We start from the raw sequence: 20,961 nt of genomic DNA, 5'->3' as shown, positions 1-20,961 counted from the left end.
GTAGGAAAAGGGAGCCTGTGCAGCTGAGAACAAACAACAGTTGCTTGGTAATATGACCTCCTTTCATTTAAAGTCAGAGGCCTGGCTGCAGGTGGGGAAAGGGGAGGCTGGGTTGTTCTGGTTACCACCTGTCTGGGGAAGTGGGAAATGGGGGCAAAGGTGAGGTCAGTTTCACAGACAACTGTGGGGTCGCTGAGAGCCAAATATTGGAGAGAAGAAACATGGGAGCAAATGCAATCGCTGAGATTCTGACGCGGGGCATGAAAACTCTTTGGTTCTGACGTTGGCACCAGCTACTTTGAGAAACTGTTTCTCTACACTTTTGGAGGCCTCTAAACTGGCTTCAGAAGGCATGAGTTCCAGTTCTGGCCTTGTCATGGATTAGCCGTCGTCATTCATCTGTGACCTTGGATAAACTACTGAATCTCTCTGTCCCACTTGCATCAAATTGTAAAGGCTGCTGGGAAGACACAGTGTGATGTACGAAGGCTCTTTCCAAAAGTGTAAAGGTCACCATACACATAAAAAGCACAGGATACTGGAGAGAATTAAAGGAAGGAGAAACTTGATTCTTTCCTCAAGGAGCTTATAGTCTTAACAGTAATGTTGGCTCACAGCTGTAGGGCATTTCATATTTCAAAGCAGTGCCTCATTTATTATCTTACTTGCCAGAGCCATGGGCAACAGAAACAGCTGGAAAGGGCTGGAGGATGTGTTTTGAACAGGGTTTCAATTGTCGAAAAGGTTATGGCTTGAAAAAAAGAGGGGACTGCAGGTGTAAGTGAGTAAGGACAGTGTTCAGGCTAAGAGAACTCTGGGTATCTGCTTCCCAATCAAGTGAGACATTTTAGATTCCTGTTTGGGGGTTTTCCCTCAGGCCAGGTGAAATGTAAATGATCACTCTTAGCCACTGCTGCGCCCAAGGCTTAAATTAAATCTCATAGGATTTCAGTTCCAGAATCTACTGTGGGTGGGAAAAGTGGCTGAAGTGTGTGGGAAGAGGGTGCTGGTGGCTTTTCTTCCTTGTAAGAGGTATACACTTAAATTCAGAGTGCCCAGAACTTAAAGCTTCCCCCCTTGTTGTTTCTCCCTCTTCCCAAGCTGCCCACAGAATCTTCTGGCCCCTGTCTTGTAGACCATCCTTTTGTGTTTTTGGCCTCCAAGTGAATGGTAGGGTCCTGGCTTCCTTTCTTCCCATAAGCCGCTGAGACCCTCATCTTCTATGTCAAGAGCCCACCCAATACGCAGGTTCCTTGAACTGGGAAGTTATCAGATCCCTTGCAAAACACTGGTCCTTGGAGGAAGTACAAGGCAGTGAACAAACTCTGTGGAACTTGGCTTAACTCCGGATCCTGAAGTTTGGAATTACAGTGCAGCCTCCTCAGCATCCCTGGAGCCGGAAGAGGTGACCTGCTCCTTGTCAGGCTTGACACCTGACGGCAAGGGGTTTCTGCTTTCTGTGCTATGTCCGGGAGTTAAAGTAGAGTGAAACCAAATCACTCCTGAGAGGGCCAGTGGCTGGATTTCAGAAACGAGGGCCCACATTCCAGGGAGTCATTTATGGGTGGGCCTGGCCTTGGCTTTTCAACCACAGTATCTCTCCCCTTGAGGAAGACATATTTCCCTCAGTTTCCCAGCCTCTCAAAGGTTGTGTAATATCAGGATGCCTTGAGGTTTTCCGTACTTGACAAGTGTCATTGCAGAGCTTGGTAGACCCATAGCCAGCTGTCACCCTTGATGTCTTGCTGAACTGCAGGGATGTATTTACTTGCAGTGAATTCTTGTGGTCTTTAGGGATATGAATTTTCCTCAGCTTCAGGACACTTGTGAAATGTGACTTTTGTCCTGGCACGGAAGCTGGGCATTGGCTCCCAGATAGAAACTGGACTCTGAGAGAGGCAGAAAAGAGGGGGGTGGATCAGATTGTGGACTTCATGGTACATTCTTGGGTGCTTCTCATGATCTCTTTGAAAGTCACCAACGGGGCTACACATGGTGGCTCATGCCTATAATCTCAGCACTTTGGGAGGCCAAGGCGGGCAGATCACTTGAGGCCAGGAGTTTGAGACCAGCCTGGGCAACTTAGCAAGATCTCATATCTACAAAAGTAAATAAAACTTAGCTGGGTGTGGTGGTGAGCACCTGCACTCCCAGCTACTCAGGAGGCTCAGGTGGAAAGACAGCTTGAGCCCAGGAATTCAAGGCTGCAGTGAGCCATGACTGCACCACTGCACTCAAGCCTGGGCAACAAGGTGAGACTTTGTCTCTTAAAAATAAAACAAAACAGTTACTGACCCAAGAGACAAATGCATTGGGCTGGGGATGAAGGAGGAGAATGGGTGCTACAGCCTTGCTTTAGGAGGTGGGCTGGGTTAGACTCAGTGCCCACAGGGAGCGCCTAAATAGGATGGATCAGTTCTAGGGTTGATGATCTCTTAGGGCCTGGGTCTAGAAAGTGAGTGTGGTTCAGCACATCTTGGGATGCTACCAGGACTGACCCAGACTTCCTAGGTTCCATGACATGGGGACATACTGGACCCTGTGACCCAGTCCATGGCAGGCTGAAGCAGAACTGAATCCGCCCTCCGGAATGTAAGGGGGGGTACACTCAACTCCCTGGGGCTCTGTTGGATGCATTGCTTTGCGGGTGCTCACCGACTCCTCATTTCATTCTTTGCTCAGGACGCCGCTATGGTACTGGCAGCTGGCTCATGTACAGGGTTCAGCCCCCATTTTCCTTACTGGTCCTGTGTCGTTTGTCTCTCAGACCCTATTGTCCGTCTTTCCTTCGTATGTCATGTCTGGTGTCCTCAGCTCACGCCGCCACGGGAGAACTGTCCTCTCTTCTCAGCTTGTCATTTTGGAAGCAGCCTCCAGCAACCTTGCTTTCCTCCTCTGACTATACTCCGGCCTGCAGTGCCACTACCCACACCCCCAAATAATTCAAAGTGCCTTTCTTAGGAGACAAGAGCTAGTTGAAACGTCTCCTCATTTTCCTTCAACCCTTATCATGGGTGGCCTGAGAGAGTGAGGACTGAATTCATTGACTCCCCTTTCTCTGCACACCCCACCCCCAAGGAAATAGCCGAGTTCGACTAATGGCAGCTGCCTGGCCAATCGTTGCCCTGAGAAAGTTTGGTTTGTGATCCTATTTCACTAGGCTGATTGGAGCAGGCTTTACTTGAAGGTAGAGTCCCTCCCCGAGGGAATCCGTGTACAGTTACACTAGCGGTCGCTGCCAGTGCTAGCCCATTCAGGATAGCCCCCCTCACCCCCGCCCCCAGCCCCTGCTCCTCCTCCTCCTTTTTTGTTTTTATGCAGTGTCTCGCTTCCTCTCTCTCTCTCTCTCCCTTTCCCTCCTACCACGGCCTCTTCCTCCCGCTCTCTACCTCCCTGCAGCGCCAAGCCGGCTCCCCAACCTGGTCTGCTGAACGCAAACCGCTGAGAGTTTGCTGCACCGCCCCCTGGGGCCCCTGGCTGCCGAGTCCCGCTAAGGCAAAGACGCCAGCAAGCGAGGGAGCGCAGCGGAAGAAAAACAAGCGGGCGCGCGAGGGGAGCCCCAGGAGGGCGGCCGAGTGTCTGCCAGGCGACTCCCGCCCCTCCCGGGTGGCCTTGCCGGCGGCTGACTGCCCGGAGGACGCGCGCTCCGAAAAGTTAGACTCCCGGCGGCGGCGCGCCACGCAGCGTCCCCTAGCGTCCCTTCCTCGCTGCGCTCCGAGAAAGGAACTTGTTCCTCAGGCCCCTGGATTAGGGAGTGTGCCGCGGGCCGAGGGTGGGGAGCAGCCAGAGGGAGACGCGAACAAGGCCGCTGGCGGAGGGTGCAGGGCGAGCGCAGAGGCGACGGCCCCCATGCCGGCGGCCAACATGATGGAGAACCGGCCGCTGCCCGCCCTGCAGGTGCCCGAGCCGCAGGGCGCGCCCGAGGGCAGCCCGGTCTGGTCCAGCTCGTCGACCCCCACGCTTCGCCGCCGGCGCTTCAAGATGCGTCGAATGAAGAACGTACAGGAACAGAGCCTGGAGGCCGGGCTGGCCCGGGACCTACCCGGCGTCTTGGCCCCGGGCAAGGAGTTCCTGCAGCTGCCGTCCATCGAGATCACGCCCTCCAGCGACGAGGACACCCCTTGGTCCAACTGCTCCACACCCAGCGCGTCCCCGCGCCGAAAACGCTTCCTCCTCCGCAAGTGGCTGAGGGTGAGGGAGCGGAAGGAGTGCAGTGAAAGCAGGTACGTCCCCGTTCCGCCCTTCTCCTTCCCTTCCCTCGCGTCGTCTTAGAGCCGTCCAGGGCCCCGGGGCATTCTGGGGGAAACGTCCTGGGGGAGAGCAGGAGCCCATCACCAGAGACGCTTCTGACGGGCGCTGCGCCTGGTCCCAGGGATGGTGGCATTCAGCTTCCACACATGCCACCCGCTCCCCAACCCAGGGTGAGGGGCTTCATGTTGCACGACACGTTTACGTGGGGCTTCACGCTGCATTCCATCTCCCTTCATCCCCACAGCGAAATAAATAATAAAAATAATAGCAGCTAATAGTTATCGAGCACTTACCATGTTCGCGGCACTATGTTGAGCGCTTCATGTACCTCCAGATTTCATCCCTACGCAAACTGTCTGAGGTAGGTCTTACTATGGCTCCCTTTCTACAGGAGATAGCAAAAGGCCAGAGAACAGTTAAGTGGTTTATATTTCTGAACTCCGTTTCAATCTTATGTTTGGCCACACCGGATTGCCTTAACTGGCTCACTCGTGTGGAGGTGAAATATTGACATTGAGTGAGTCACATTTCCTACCATATCAGAGTCTTTAGACATCGATACCTACAAGACTGTGGTTTATAGCAGCTACTTTTTTGCCTTGGTCAATGTGGCATCTGGGTAATGGGAGAAGGTTGAGCTTCCCTCACGTAGAGAATTGGTGCAGGGCGCCCTAGAGCAGCTCTACACAGCCTGGTAAGGACTGCTGCTTCAGGGAGTTGTGTCTGAGCCAAGCCCCTTGCCTGGTGGAGGGCAGGGAGTCCTCACTTGCTCATTGGTACCACGAATCCTACATATTTACTTTGAGACTGTAGGGCCCTGGCTCTTAATGGATTTGTGTTGTTGTGCAGAGCAACTGAGTCATTGATCACTATCCCTGGAATTCCTTCTCCAAATCTGTTCAGTTACATTGATTTCAATTCAGTAAGTACTTACTGAATATTTCTGTGAGCTGTCTAGTAACAGCTAATAGTGGTGATGCTGAGGAGGGTGTGGGGGAAGGATAGGTAGAGTAAGGGGTTATAGAGGTTGAGAAGGAAGATGAGAGGACGCTTGTATAAGAAATGAACACCTGGGCGCAGTGGCCCATGCCTGTAATCCCAGCACTTTGGGAGGCCGAGGTGTGTGGATCACTTGAGGTCAAGAGTTCGAGACCACCCTGGCCAACATGGTGAAACCCCATCTCTATTAAAGGTACAAAAATTAGCGGACGTAGTGGCAGGCTCCTGTAATCCCAACTACTTGGGAGGCTGAGGCAAGAGAATCACTTGAATCTGGGCGCAGGGGCTGCAGTGAGCCGAGATCATGCCACTGCACTCCAGCCTGGGCCACAGAGTGAGACTCTGTCTCAAAAAAAAAAAAAAAAAAGAAAATTGAAGACCTGTGGGAGCCATTGGAAAACATACTGTGCTGTGTGGTACTGATTGTACTAGAAAAGAGAGAGTTCTGGAGAAGTAGAGGAAGACTTCTTGAAGGAAGAGGCTGACACCATGACAAATACAGATGGGTAGTAGAAAACAGCAGGAAAAGAATGAGGTTGGGTGCATAAGACTGGCTGAAGGAAACAATATGAAGAGTGGCAGGAGAAACAGAATGAGCCATGTGTCTTTGCGGGGTGGGGACTGAGGAGTAGGATCGGTTATGCAGAAGATGGGCATTTTGGGCCTTCCAGAGTTTCTCTTTTCTGTTTGCAACAACTGAGCATGGTTCTCTCAGCAGGTGCAGATATAGAGTTTTGTTCTGTGGGTTTTTGTGGACCCTGGGGATAGAAGTTATTTCTGTTTGGTACTTCATCCTGCTACCCTTTTCACAGAGTAGAGGGAAATGGGGCAAGTTTGGTGGGAGTTAACCTTGAACTAAAGTAGTTTGTCAGGCCTGGGGCAGTGGCTCATGCCTGTAATCCCAGCACTTTGGGAGGCTGAGGCGGGAGGGTCACCTGAGGTGAGGCGGGAGGGTCACCTGAGGTCAGGAGTTCGAGACCAGCTTGGCCAACATGGTGAAACCCTGTCTCTACTAAAAATACAAAAAATTAGCCAGGTGTAGGAGCGGTGCTTGTAATCCCAGCTACTCGGGAGGCCAAGGCAGAATCGCTTGAACCCGGGAGGTGGAGGTTGCAGTGAGCCAAGATCGCGCCATTGCACTCCAGCCTGGGCAACAAGAGCGAAACTTCGTCTTAAATAAATAAATAAATAAATAAAGTAGTTTGTCATGGCTTGTCGGCTTTTCCCTCAAATGTAAAAGAAACTAAAAGAGACCTTCTTTTGATCTTGAGATTCTGCCATATATACTGAGGACAAAATATGGTAAAAAGAGCTGGGTGCAGTGGCATGGCCTGTATTCCCAGCTACTTGGGTTGTGGTGTGAGGATCATGTGAGCCCAAGAGTTCAAGGCTTTAGTAGGCTATAATGGTGCCTGTGAATAACCACTGCATTTCAGCCTGGACAACATGGTGAGATCCCCACCCCCAACTCTTAAAATGTTATGTGTGTGTGTGTGTGTGTGTGTGTGTGTGTGTGTGTGTGTGTGTGTATGAAGAAAAAAAGTCTTGCATTGCTGGCTAGGATGGGGGTGACAGTAGATTTGGTTAGATTTAGGAAGGTATTCCTGATTTGCAGAGTTGTCTATGTGTGTAGTGGAACCTTCTGATATTTGTGGGATTTGGGGACATATCCTTAAAATTTGGCAGCCTTTTCACCTAGATGTAGTTCAGGCAGTTATTTTAAGTGGTGACTTTTTGGACTAGAAGAACCTATGTATCGGCCGGGTGCAGTGGCTCACACCTGTAATCCTAGCATTTTGGGAGGATGAGGCAGGCAGATTGCCTGAGCTCAGGAGTTCGCCACCAACTTGGGCAACACAGAGAAACACCGTCTCTACTAAAAATACAAAAATTAGCCAGGTGTGGTGGTGGACGCCTGTAGTCCCAGCTACTCAGGAGGCTGAGGCAGGAGAATTGCTTGAACCCGGGAGGTGGAGGTTGCAGTGAGCTGAGATATCGCCACTGCACTCCAGCCTGGGCAACAGAGCGAGACTCCGTTTCCAAAAAAAAAAACCAACAACAACAAAAAACAAGAACATATGTATCTGAAAAGGCAAACTCTGGATTCAAATTCAAATTCGTGTGACCCACATCTACTCTTAGCTACTGTTATACTGCCTTCTGTTGGAATCTATTTGGATTGTGTGTAAAACAAAGCCCCATCATTTTTAGGCCTCGAAGATGAAAGGCTTCCTTCCAGGAGAAGCAGCAATCAAGTGAATAGGTGCTTGTAGATACCACCAAGTGGCCTGAGAAGGAATTGGTGGCAGGGTGTGGTAGCTCATGCCTGTAATCCCAGCACTTTGGGAGGCTGAGGCAGATCATTTGAGGCCAGGAGTTCGAGACCAGCCTAGCCAACACGGCAAAACCCTGTTGCTCCTAAAAATACAAAAATTAGCTGGACATGGTAGTGTGCGCCTGTAATCCCAGCTACTCAGGAGGCTGAGGCATGAGAATTGCTTGAACTCAGTGGGCAAAGGTTTCAGTGAGCTGAGATCACACCACTGCACTCCAGCCTGGGCGACAGAGCAAGACTCCATTTCCAAAAAAAAAAAAAAAAAAAATGGAATTGGCATTTAGAGGCAATGGAGTGCAGGGAACATTAGACTTAATATCAGAAGACAGCTGTACATTTAAGTTCTATCATCAATTAGCTATGGAGATTAGCTTGAGCATTTCACTTTACCTCCATGAGTTTCACCTTCTTCATTTGCGGAAGAGGATATCTGTGGGTTAATGGAAAGTCTGAAGAGTAGTGCATGTGAAAATGTTTTGCAAACTTCCTCTTGCTGTTCAAGGGTGAAGGCTTATTTCATTACTGTGTGAGTCTCTCACATGGAATGGATGTTTGTTTAAAAATATGAGGTTACATACTCACGTGTCCTGGAGCAGCACCTGAGCCTCCTCACCCAATTCAGGATTTGGAAATGATGGTTGGAAAATGGCTCTGCTCTGGCCTGGATTAGGGAGGATTAGCATACCAGGCCCAGCATGACGTCTCCACATTCCCCACCCCAAATCTACCGCTCCAAAAGAGAGAAAAACACCTTTCAAGCTTGCTATGAAATTCAGTGTGATATGGTAGAAGTTAAGTGGCTGAGAGGGCCATAGCTTGTGGATTTCTTTTAATTTTTGTTTTTCATTATTTGTTTCATTATTTGCTTTTTTTTTTTTATTTGTCACTGACTTGAAGCTCAGGCTTGTGGATTTTCACTGCACAAAGTTGAAAATATAAAGAGGATTAGGAGACCCCTTTCTTCTCCTTAAACCCTAGGAAGGAAGAAGTGGAAAAAATGGTAAAGATAGCATGGCTTACTAACTTTCCAGTATTCACTGGAATACTCCAAGACCAATCATGTTCATCTTTGTGTCTTCACAGCACTGTACCTGATCTCTTACAGTGATCTGTAGATCTATAGATGTTTGTTGATGAATTAATGAGTAAATAAATGATTCCTTTTTCTCTACTATTTGAAGTGAAATTCTTCTTATTCATGAGTGTGGGAAAATTTCCGAAAGGAGATGAGTATAGAGCTGGGTTTTTAAAAACAGCTTTATTGAGATATAATTTATATAATATACAATTCACCTATTTAAAGTATAATTCAATGGTTTTTAATATATTCACAGCTATGTACAACCATCACCACAGTCAGTTTTTGAAAACTTTTGTTGCCCCACAAAGAAACTCATACTTTTTTTTTTTTTTTTTTTTTGAGACAGAGTCTTGCTCTCTCACCCAGGCTGGAGTGCAGTGGCTCAATCTCGGCTCACTGCAGCCTCTGCCTCCCGGGTTCAAATGATTCTCCTGTCTCAGCCTCCTGAGTAGCTGGAATTACAGAAGCTCGCAACCACGCCCAGCTAATTTTTGTATTTTTAGTAGAGACGGGGTTTCACCATGTTGGCCAGGCTGGTCTTGAACTTCTGACCTCATGATCTGCCCACCTCCGCCTCCCAAAGTGCTGGGATTACAGGCATGAGCCACTGTGCCTGACTGAAACTCACACTTTTTAGCTAGCACCTTCACCCTCTCCATCCCATTTCCCCAGCCCTAGACAACCACTGATCTATAGAGAGCTGAGTTTTGAAGGGGTAACAAATGCCTATAGGTGAAAGCAGTTTGGATATATTGACTTGAAGATGGAGATGGATGACCAAATGTGATCTTGTTGAGGAATGTGGAAAAATGAAGGTGGTGAGGCTGACAGACCGAAGGTGATTTATGCCAAAGAGTTTGAATTTCAATGAATCACTCAGTCATCAAACAGGTATTGAGATCCTATATGCACAGTGCTTCCTAGGCAAAGTGGAGTCAATTCAATGGGGAGCTATTGTAGATTCTAGAGCTTGGGAGAGACACTCAAAGTGTTGCTCAAGGCAACTGCTTTCTGCTGTTCTGTGTAGTGGGGAGGAAGCATGGGGAGGTGAAGGCCTGGAGTCTTGCTCTTTTCTTTCAGTGGTCTAACTGCAAAGCATCATCTTAACTACCATTGAACATAAGATGGCACAATTTTTTTTGCTGGCCATGTTGCCCTCTGAGCTCAGGGAATAGTGTAGTCTGCAGTTGATGGGGCAGGCTCTTAGCATTAATGCTCACATGTCTTTCTAACTTCCTTGCCCAAAACTGATTGTGGTGATTGTTCAGAACCCAAACTGAGGATTGGAAGCCCTCTCTGAATTGCTAGGTTCAGAAAAGTCAGAAATTGGATGAAGCCACATCTCCCAGGATGTCTTCTTGTCATCACTCTCTGGAGGGGGAAGGGAAAGCTGACGACAGGTGAGTGAGTTGGGTGGTGGCCAACTGCAGGCTCTTTCTAGGGGATGCAGAAGCACCTCTCTGCGTCTCTGCCCAGTATACCTTCACTGTTACTATCTTTTGTATCATCTTTCTCCTGGCTGTTATGTCCGTTCTTCTACATAACATGCCTACCCCTGTCATGATTGCTCACAGTCTAGCAGGCCGGTGGCTAGAGAGTGGAGGGCCTCAGGGTTTCCACTTAGCTCCATGTCTGACCACTGGTCGTGCTGCTCACTGATTCTGCCCAGCCTGCTAGGCTAGGTCATCTCTCTGGTGCCAGCCTAGCTGGCGTGTGATTTGCCTGTAATGAATATACAGCATTGGTATATTTATCTTGATTCTTAATCTCCTTCCTCTGACCTTTGGAGGGAGACTTGTTTCGGGTTTCAGCTCCATTTCCAGGAGAGCCGGGTGATTTTATGCACCTGAATGCTCTCCCCCTCAGCCCCTGTCACTATTGGTGTAGCTTCTCTTCTCTGTGTGTGCCCTGCTACATATGAGAAGCACAGAAAGTGTGGGAGAGAGAAAACTCACGTCCTTCTTAACACAAAGCAAAGAACAAATGCAAAGGAGACCTATGATTGGTCAGTGGATTAAGTAAGTGATCGGTGCTGGATAGGGTTAACTGGGAAAAACTTCCACCAGATTAATAATTCCTTGAGGGCAGGGACTGGTCTTACTTTGTGCCAAGTTTTCTGCCAAGCAGCCTTAAATACATTATCACATTCAATCCCCACAACAATGCCTCGGTCCCCCCAGGCAGGTTTTCCAGCTGAGGAACCTGAAATTCAGAGGTTAACATTCTCCTGGTCCAACAGAAGCAAGGGTGGGATTTGAAGCGCGTCCTAATTCCAAAGCCTGAGCTCATTACAGCTCCACTGTCCTATCCCCCCAGGGCCTGGAATCAGTCAGCCCTCCCCTGCTTGAGAACGTGTAAATGTGGAGGGGGAGGTCCTGAAGGAAGGTAGGAATGTGGACAGTCGGGAGGCCATTGAGGAGATGTGTGTGAGGGTTGTGGGAAGCAGAGAGGTGTGAGGATGATGCTGTTGACGTCTAGGTGGACTCCTCTGTGAGAAGCAGCTAGCCCCTGGCTGTAGATGTGGTTTCTAGATTAAAACAATTCGTGGAAACTGAGAGGGTAGAGATGGAACCCTGTGGGCTGATTTCATACTGGCTTCCTCTGTGGGAGTTGGTATTTTGAAAATTTCTTTGGTGGTTATGCGCTCAGAGGGTGCCAATTGCACATCAGACAAGGGGCTGATATGAACATGGGGCAGATGCACAGGCGATCTTTCTGTCCTAGTTGGTGCGTTTCTCCCAGGTATTATATAGCCTCCAGTTGCTATGCTGGTCACTGATAATTGCTTCTAGGGTAATGCAAAAGTTAAGGAGTCTGAATGGCTAAGCTGCCAGTGGGGAATTTTCTTCTTGACACCAGTGGGCAAACTGCTGGCCCTGAAGCAGGTGTTTAGACCTGGAGCCAAGGCTGGCCCGGAGAGCCTAGAGGTGGTTGCTGGGTTGCTGTGTGAAACCTGAGGGTTTTTCCTGGGGCAATTGCCCCCATGGGATTCTTTCCTCCATAGCACATATCAGTGTGCGACTTGCCAAGGGGCTGTTGTGCCTGGTGTGAGGAGGGACATAGCTTCTCATTGTCTTGGGGGGTGGGAATCTATGAGCTCTCCTTCTGTGACTCTGGAGCCTGGAAGGAAGTGTCCTCTCAGGGGAGACTTGTTTCAGGTCTCTCAGGGACTCAGAATAGAAAATCGAATGTGGGTTTTCCAGTAGGAGAAGGGAAGCAGGATGGTGATGCCTCAGCTGGTAAGGAGATGTCACGCAGTAGCCAGCCACTCCTTGCCACCATAGGCAGCAACCTCCTAAACACACTTCTGTTTTCAAACATCCTCTTCTGTTATCAGACCACATGTCTGGATTTTCGATTCAGATATTGTCATATAGCTCAAAATCCTCACTGGGAAAATGTGGCTGTGCCTTTGGTCCGTTTGTGGAAGGGAGGGATAAAGAAAACCATGGCTTTTTCCTTTGAGGCCCTGACACATTGGGTAGTCAGAGAGTGTGAAGCCCTTCTGTGTCCTCTGTATGTCCTCGAGCTGGGATGAGACTCCGGTTCTCCAATTCTGATCTGTAGATGAGATGGAGGAATGAGATGACCAGGCACGTCATGGAGGCAGCACGGGGTCAGAGCTGAAACTCAGGCCTCTGACCTGAAATCGCGACCAGTTTCTAACAGACCTATTACATCTCTGCAGCAGCCTCATTCTTTTTAAGGTCTCTCCCTCTCAGCACATCACTGTGGTCAAGCCTGTTCTCCCACCCAGCCTGGTGCCTCTTCCCTCCACAGTCTGACCACAGAGATTTTCAGTCTTGCTGCTTCTGGTTGGCGAGTTTATCCAGGAAATGATGGAGCTGAGGGAGATGACTAGAAAAACAATAAACAACCTATTTGGTTTTTGCCCTCCTTTTTGCAGCCATAGAAAAATAATTTTCTGAGGGAGGGGGAGCGCCCACTTTGGGGATGGTAACCCTTGCAATATTTGCCCCAGCAATTAGGAAAATACAGAAAGGCAATGGATGGTTAGTTTAGTGACACATTTTTGAGACTCTCCAAGGGTCTTCAAGCTTGTTGTCTTAAAAGGAATCATTTTAAAAAATGTAGTGCATGTGCTGCTGAAGTGAGCACAAGAAATCATTTTTTAGCCATAAAAGTCAACGCGGCCAGATGCAGTGGCTCAGGCCTGTAATCCTAGCACTTTGGGAGGCCAAGGCAGGCAGATAACCTGAGGTCAGGAGTTGAAGACCAGCCTGGCCAACATGGTGAAACCCCGTCTCTACTGAAATACAAAAATTAGCCAGGCATGATGGTGGGTGCCTGTAATCCCAGCTACTTGGGAGGCTGAGACGGGAGAATCGTTTAAACTGGGAGACAGTGGTTGCAGTGACCCAAGATAGCGCCACTGCACTCCAGCCTGGGCGGCTGAGCAAGTCTCCGTCTCAAAAGAAAAAAAAAAGTCAGCATATTGTATCTAATAAAATAACTAGTTAATTGTAAAGTTTTGGATAGTAGGAAAGAGGAAAATATAATTTTATCATGTTAACTCAGTTATTAGAGGGTATATTGATCTGTTTGTATTGCTATAAAGTAATACCTGAGACTGGGTAACTTATAAAGAAAAGAAGTTTATTTGGCTCATGGTTCTGCTGGCTGCATAAGGAGCATGGTGCCAGTATCTGCTTCTGACCTTAGGAAGCTTCCATTCATGGTGGAAGGCAAATGGGGGATGATATGGCTTGGCTGTGTCCCCACCCAATTCAATCTCATCTTGAATTCCCACATGTGGGAGGGACCTGGTGGGAGGTAATTGAATCATGGGGGCAAGTTTTTTCTGTGCTGTTCTCAGGATAGTGAATAAGTCTCATGAAATCTGATAGTTTTAAAAATAGGAATTTTGTTGCACAAGCCCTCTTCTCTTGTCTGCCACCATGTGAGATGTGCCTTTCACCTTCCACCATGATTGTGAGGCCTCCCCAGCCACGTGGAACTGTAAGTCCAATAAACCTCTTTCTTTTGTAAATTTCCCAGTCTGAGGTATGTCTTTATTGGCAGCCTGAAAATGGACTAACACAGCGGAGCAGGGTTGTCACATGGTGAGAAGTTGCAAGAAAGAGAGGTAGGGGTGCCAGGCTCCTTTTAACAACCAGATCTTGCAGGAACTAAGAATGAGAACTCACTCATTCTCGAAAGAATGGCCCCCAACCTTTCATAAGAAATCCTCCCCCACAGCCCAAACGCCTCCCACTAGGTTCTCCTCCTATACTGGGGACAAAATCTCAGCATGCAGGCCAGGTGTGGTGGTTCATGTCTGTAATCCTAGCACTTCGGGAGGCTGAGGCAAGAGGATTGCCATTTGAGCTGAGGAGTTGGAGGCCAGCCTGGACAACATAGTGACCCCTATCTCTACAACAAATTTAAATAATTAGCCAGGGCCAGGCATGGTGGCTTGCACCTGTAATCCCAGCACTTTGGGAGCCAAGACAGGAATATTGCTTGAGCCCAGGAGTTTGAGACCAGTCTGGGCAACATAGTGAGACCCCTATCTCTATTATAAAAGAAAAGAAAAGAGAAAAAAATTAGCCAGGCCTGGTGGCATATACCTGTAGTCCCAGCTACTTGAGAGGCAGAAGTGGGAAGATTACTTGAGCCTGGGAGGTTGAGGCTTCAGTGAGCCATGACCATGCCACTGCACTCCAGCCTGAGCAACAGAGTGAGACCCTATCTGAAAAGAGAGAGAGAGAGAGAAAAAAAAAAGTCAACATGCTATTGGGAGGGGGGAAATATCCCGACTATATCGGGGGCATATTTTGTGTATTATCTCCTGGTGTTTTTTCTCATTCAGATTTTCCTTTTATTTGAGAGACTTTTTTCTTCTGTACCTTGCACTTCTAGAAGGTAAGGGAGAGTGTTAGTCCATGCATTGAGGATAGAGAATTTGCAAGGAAAGACCAAACTATTTTTTTTTTCTCACACACTCAACACAGAACATTTCTGTGACCAGATATGTGGAGTTTTCTCCCCACACACCAAGCAGTTCTCCAGTGGACACAAACTGGGTGTCTTATAATTCAATTTAATTCTGACACCTTCTACCTGGAGATGGTATCAGATTCCACAGGTTCAGGGCTCAGTCCTATAAGATTGTCCCCACTTTGGATGCCAATCACAAGTTAGAGCTACCTGTACTTCTTCTTTTTTTATTTTTTCTCTATCTGCATGTTGCATCTGAGACCTATACTTCTGACCAACCAACTATAAACCAGAGTTCCCGACTCCCTTTTAGGGTTCGATTAATTTACTAGAGCTGTTACTTGAAAGGGGTCCCGCTCCAGACCCAAAGAGAGTGTTCTTGGATCTCGCACAAGAAAGAATTCAGGGCGAGTACACAATGCAAAGTGAAAGCAAGTTTATTAAGAAAGTAAAGGAAGGCTGGGCGTGGTGGCTCATGCCTATAATCCCAGTACTTTGGGAGGCTAGGGTGGGCGGATCACTTGAGGTCCAGAGTTCGAGACCAGTCTGGCCAACATGGCAAAACCTCATCTCTACTAAAAATACAAAAATTAGCCAAATGTGGTGGCAGGCCCAGCTACCCAGGAAGTTAAGGCGGGAGAATTGCTTGAACCTGGGAGGTGGAGGTTGCAGTGAGCCGAGATCACACCACTGCACTCCAGCTTGGTGACAAAGCAAGACTCCATCTCAAAAAAAAAAAAAATAAATAAATAAAGGAATAAAATAATGGCTACTCTTGTTTTGGTTATTTCTTGAGTATATGCTAAACAAGGGGTGGATTATTTATGCCCCCCCCACCCCCTTTTAGACTATATAGGGTGATTTCCTGACATTGCCATGGCATTTGTAAACTGTCATGGCGCTGGCGAGAGTGTAGCAGTGAGGATGACTAGAGGTCCTTCTCATTGCCATCTTGGTTTTGGTGGGTTTTAGACAGCTTTTTTACTGCAGCCTGTTTTATCAGCAAGTTCTTTATGACCTGTATCTTGTGCCAACCTCCTATCTTATCCTGTCACTAAGATAGGAGGAACTTACTGGGAATGTAGTCCAGCGGGTCTTAGCCTTATTTTACCAAGGCTCTATTCAAGATGGAGTTGCTCTGATTGAAACGCCTGTGACAGAGCTGCTCACAGAATTCAGAGAAACACTTATGTTCATAGGCTAATAATAAAAGATATTAAGGATACAGATCAATAATGACATGCAGAGGTACATAGGTGTAGATGAAAAAAGTCAAACTCTGTAAAATATTTAAAGAGGTTTATTCTGAGCCAAATACAAGTGACTGTGGCCCAAGGCACAGTCCAAGGCATCAAGAGGTTCTGAGAATATGTGTGCAAGGTGGTTGGGTTACAGCTTAGTTTTACACATTTTAGGGAGATGTAAGACAATAATCAATACATGTGAGGTATACATTGTTTCGGTCCAGAAAGGTTGAACAATTCGAAGCTGGGGGCTAGTGTTACAGGTCATAGGTGGATTCAAAGATTTTCTTTTTTCTCTTTTTTTTTTGAGATGGAGTCTTGCTCTGTCACCCAGGCTAGAGTGCAGTGGCATGATCTTGGCTCACTGCAACCTCTGGGGTTCAAGAGGTTGATCCCCTCCCAGGTTCAAGCATTCTTCAGCCTCCTGAGTAGCTGGGACTACAGGCATGCGCCACCATGCCCAGCTAATTTTTGTATTTTTAGTAGAGATGGGGTTTCACCATATTGATCAGGCTGGTCTTGAACTCCTGACCTTGTGATCCACCCGCCTTGGCCTCCCAAAGTGCTGGGATTACAGGCGTGAGCCACTGCACCTGGCCCAGATTCAAAGATTTTCTGATTGGCAAGTCAGAAAAGAGTTAAGTTATTATCTAAAATCTGGAATCAGTAGAAAAGAGTGTCTGGATTAAGATAAGGGGCTGTGGAGACCAAAGTTCTTATTATGTAGATGAAGTCTCCTACATGGCTGCCCTTAGAGACAATGGATGGCCAGTATTTTGTATTCAGACCTTTAAAAGGTGCTAGACTTTCAGTTAATCTCTTCAGGATTAGGAAGGTCTGGAAGGGGAAAAATCTAGTTATGTTAATAGAGATTCTTTACAGATGCAAATTTTCCCCCACAAAAGATGGCTTTGCGGGGCCATTTCAAAATATAACAAAGAAACATATTTTGAAGCAAAATATTTCAGCCTCCTTCTTTATCATAATATTATGCTAGATTCAGGTTGGAATTTGTTGTCTTATTGCAACATAGTCTGTTTTGTCACTGTTGAGATTTCTGTTTTGGCCAGGCATGGTGGCTCACACCTATAATCCCAGCACTTTGGGTGGCTGAGGTGGGAGGATCACTTGAGCCTGAGAGGTCAAGGCTGCAGTGAGTTGTGACTGCACCACTGCACTCTAGCTTGGGTCTCAAAAATAAAAAATTCTGTTTTCATGTTAAAGCTGGTCAGTTGCGCCTGAGCTCCACAAGGAGGAGAGTATAATGGGGCATGTTTGAGCCCCCACGTCTTTCCATGGCCTGAAATAGTTTTGTTTTTTTTTTCTTTGGGTCCCCTTGGGTCTCCTAAAGTGGTGTCCATTCAGTCAGCTGGGGGTTTTAGAATTTTAGTTTGGTTTACATAGGGCAACATATTGCAGGGGGTTAGATGGGGCATGGATCTCCCATGCTCACCCTGGATGCACCACCCTCCCAGCACCTGCACGAGTTCAGCAACCCAGAAGCTCAGCAAAGCTCCATGTCCAAGGGTTTTTATAGAGCTTGATCTTCAGCCACACCTCCCTCTCTCTTTTCCTGGAAGTTTGTGGGTGGAGCTGAGAGATTCAACCTTCTAATCCTCTAGTCACTTGGTCTTTCTTGGTCTTTCCTCCCCATCTTGAGCTCCCCAGGGGCTGTATCCTAAGTCATTTGCTTAGCATAAACTCAGGTATCATCCATGGGGCTCATTACAAATAACAAGAGACACTTCTGTCACTCAGGAAAGTCCAAGGGTTTTAGGAGTTCTGGGACAAGAACCAGGAAAGGACCAAATATATTTCATCTCCTACTACAGGAAGTCTGTGAAATAAAGATTAAGGTACATTTCTGAAGCACTATTTCTAGAGAAGGATCAGGCTGAGATGCTTCTCCAAAGTGGGAAGAGTGTTGTCAGGTATTTCTGCCACTTAACCTTGTCGTGTTCTTTTGCCCCCAGGAATGTCAGTGAGTGCCAGGCTGACCCCTCAGAGCAATCTGCCTTAATCTAGACAGCATTCATGTTCTGGCCGGATCATTACACTTTGGAGCTCTTGTTGACCTTTTTGTTGATTTTCAGGGTTGGGGAATGGCAACCCTAAAGGTTACTCTGTACAGGGTGGAGCTTCTCCTGGAACAGTTTGCCCTTAACTTAGGTGAAAACATGTGTTTTCTCCACCAGTGTCTATGATGAACCACATCTTCCTGATCAGAAAATATCACTTTAAAAAACAGACGCTGGGGCCTGGCGCAGTGGCTTACACTTGTAATCCCAGAACTTTGGGAGGCCAAGGCGGGCAGATCACTTGAGGTCAGGAGTTTGAGACCAGCCTGGCCAACATGGTGAAACCCCCTCTCTACCACAAAATACAAAAATTAGACAGGCATGGTGGCATGCACCTGTGGTCTCAGCTACTCGGGAGGCTGAGGTGGGAGAATTGCTTGAACCTGGGAGGCAGAGGTTGCAGTGAGCTGAGATGGTGCCAGTGCACTTCAGCCTGGGGAACAGAGTGACACTTGTCTCAAAATAAAAATACAAAACAAAACAAACAAACAAAAACAACCCCAGGAAAGAGGATTGGTTGCACTGTCTTTCTTGGTTATATCTTTTTATGTTTTCGAGACATACTATTGGGAAAGTTCTACCTAAGATCTAACTGAAATCCCCCACAGTACAATCCAAACTCATGTTCTCTTGTTTTGTGAAGATGGAAGAATACCTAGTGGATCTTTGTTTTTGAGAGTATTTCTCCCAAGACTCACTGTTGCTTAGCTTGGCCTGTTGCTTCCAGGTTCCGAGGAAGGTCCAGGATTTGTACTTGGACCTCACTGGTTCTCTAGTAGGGTCTGTGAGCCTCTGCAGACTTCTTTTATTATTATTTTTTTAAATGAAGTCTCCCTTTGTCGCCCAGTCTGTAGTGCAGTGGCATGATCTCGGCTCACTGCACCCTCCACCTCCCAGGTTCAAGAGATTCTCCTGCCTCAGCCTCCCGAGTAGCTGGGATTACAGGTGTGTGCCACCACGCCTGGCTAATTTTTGTATGTTTAGTAGAGATGGGGTTTCACCATGTTGGCTAGGCTAATCTCGAACTCCTGACCTCGAGTGATCCACCCGCCTTGCCTTCCCAAACTGCTGAGATTAGAGGCATGAGCCGCCACACCCAGCCCTCTGCAGACTTCTTGGAGGAGTTTTCAGCCATTGTCAGCCATGTATGTTTGAAGGCAGGGCTGTCTTAGAGGTTAACAGAGAGGACAGTCGCCTGCCCATTCAGAAAGTTCTCAGAACACTGAAAATTTCTCTCTCTGAAGTGCCTTCTCCATGCTTGGATTGCTTCTTTTTTTTTTTTTGAGACGGAGTCTCGCTCTGTCACCAGGCTGGAGTGCAGTGGCGTGATCTCGGCTCACTGCAGGCTCCGCCCCCCGGGGTTCACGCCATTCTCCTGCCTCAGCCTCCCGCGTAGCTGGGACTACAGGCGCCTGCCACCTCGCCCGGCTAATTTTTTGTATTTTTAGTAGAGACGGGGTCTCACCGTGTTAGCCAGGATGGTCTCGATCTCCTGACCTTGTGATCCGCCCACCTCGGCCTCCCAAAGTGCTGGGATTACAGGCGTGAGCCACCGCGCCCGGTGGATTGCTTCTTAAAATGCCTTTTGCTTCACTGTCAGAGAGATGCAACTGAAAGTGTAGATAACTCAGGAGAGGTAATTCTCACAATTCATCAGACACTTATTGTGTGCTTACTGGGAACCTGGCACTGTTGCTGTGTGCTTGGGATACAAAAATGGACGCAAGCTGGGCATGGTGGTGCGTGCGTGTAGTCCCAGCTACTTGGGAGGCTGAGGTGGGAGGATAACTTGAGCCCAGGAGTTTGAGACCAGCCTGGGTGACAGAGTAAGACCCTGTCTCGGAAGACAGAAAGAAAGAAAAAGAAAGGGAGAAAGAGAGAAAGAGAAAGAGAGGCAAGAGAGGCAAGAAAGGCAAGAAAAGATGGTTACAGATGTCCCTTCCATTGGGGTGCTCCCAATTGAGTGTGTGGGAGATCACTATGTAAAAGTTAATTTCAGTGGCGTATGGCATTCAGACGAAAGCATGAAAAAAAATCGATCTGAAGACAGGATCTGCTGGGTGGGAGAGGAGAAGAGGGGCTTAGGGCCTTGGTTTTACCAAATCTTCACCTATTTCACTCACACCCAGCTGCCACCTGTCAGCACCTGTTTCTCTCAGACAGACAGGTCTCTCAGAGAATCCAGTCATCCTGGTAGATGGGATTTGTGAAATTATTTCCACCTTGAGAAAAACTGAGAAGTCTAGGGCCATGAAGCTGGTCAGTGACAGAGATAGATCTAGAATACAGGTCTCCAGCAACCAGACCAAGTGTTCAGTTTACTATGTTTCTCAGGGAGCCCATCTTTATCCAGGAAGGAGCCTGTCTTCAGGCAGTGAGTCATGACGCTCAGGCTGGGCCCCTCAATCTGTGGGGACAGGATGACAGTTTTTCCTAGGACGACTGCCCCAGTACCAGTCCTAGAGACAGGCTGAGGCAGCATGGGTTGGAGGCTCTGGTTCTGCTAATTTTCTCGCTGTGTGGTCCTGGGCACATTACTCACTCTCTCTGGGCCTCGGTGAGATTATAAAATGGAAAGTATACATTTCTGTTTCATCTTGTTGGACAAAATTAAGCACATGTATCTCAAGAGTTATGCTAATGCATTTATTAGTTTACAAAAGCAGAGACATTTGTGCCCATCTATGAGGTCTCCAAGTCTGCTTCTCCGGTTGGTGGAGGCTGGAAGAGTGATTTATTCCCTCTTTGGTTATTTATGAGATGTTGCTTTTCTGATCTATTGATGGGTGCTGAAAAACTGCCTGTAAACCTAGTTTGTTTTTTTTTAACTTCCCACAATAGTTATCTTAACCTAGTGTTTATAGTTTAAGGGCTGCTCTCATCTGTGTGTCCCTTCAATGTTGGCCTGCCTAAGATTCTGACTCCAGGTTTCTTCTTTTATATATGTATTTAGGAAAAGAAAAAAGAGAGAGAGAGAGAGAGACACGGTCTTGCTATGTTGCCTAGGCTGGT

At 47.6% G+C, this 20,961-nt stretch overlaps 1 protein-coding gene across 10 annotated transcripts in view; it reads left to right on the top strand.

Moving 5' to 3' along the window:
* GRAMD1B (GRAM domain containing 1B) overlaps nt 1-20,961 on the top strand; it is a 274,683-nt gene that overhangs the window by 70,444 nt on the left and 183,278 nt on the right. For 6 of the 10 annotated variants that reach the window (XM_030829748.1, XM_030829747.1, XM_030829746.1 and 3 more), the window contains exon 2: nt 3,400-4,223. The exons of the other annotated variants lie outside the window; for them this stretch is intronic. In XM_030829748.1, coding sequence (XP_030685608.1) covers nt 3,850-4,223 — 374 coding nt within the window. In that variant the 5' untranslated portion in view covers nt 3,400-3,849. The remainder of the gene's footprint in view (nt 1-3,399; nt 4,224-20,961) is intronic. 10 annotated transcript variants of the gene reach the window in all.

This window comes from Nomascus leucogenys, chromosome 15 (genome assembly GCF_006542625.1).
Source record: "Nomascus leucogenys isolate Asia chromosome 15, Asia_NLE_v1, whole genome shotgun sequence".
Lineage (NCBI taxonomy): Eukaryota > Metazoa > Chordata > Mammalia > Primates > Hylobatidae > Nomascus > Nomascus leucogenys.
This window is presented reverse-complemented; position numbering and strand designations above follow the sequence as displayed.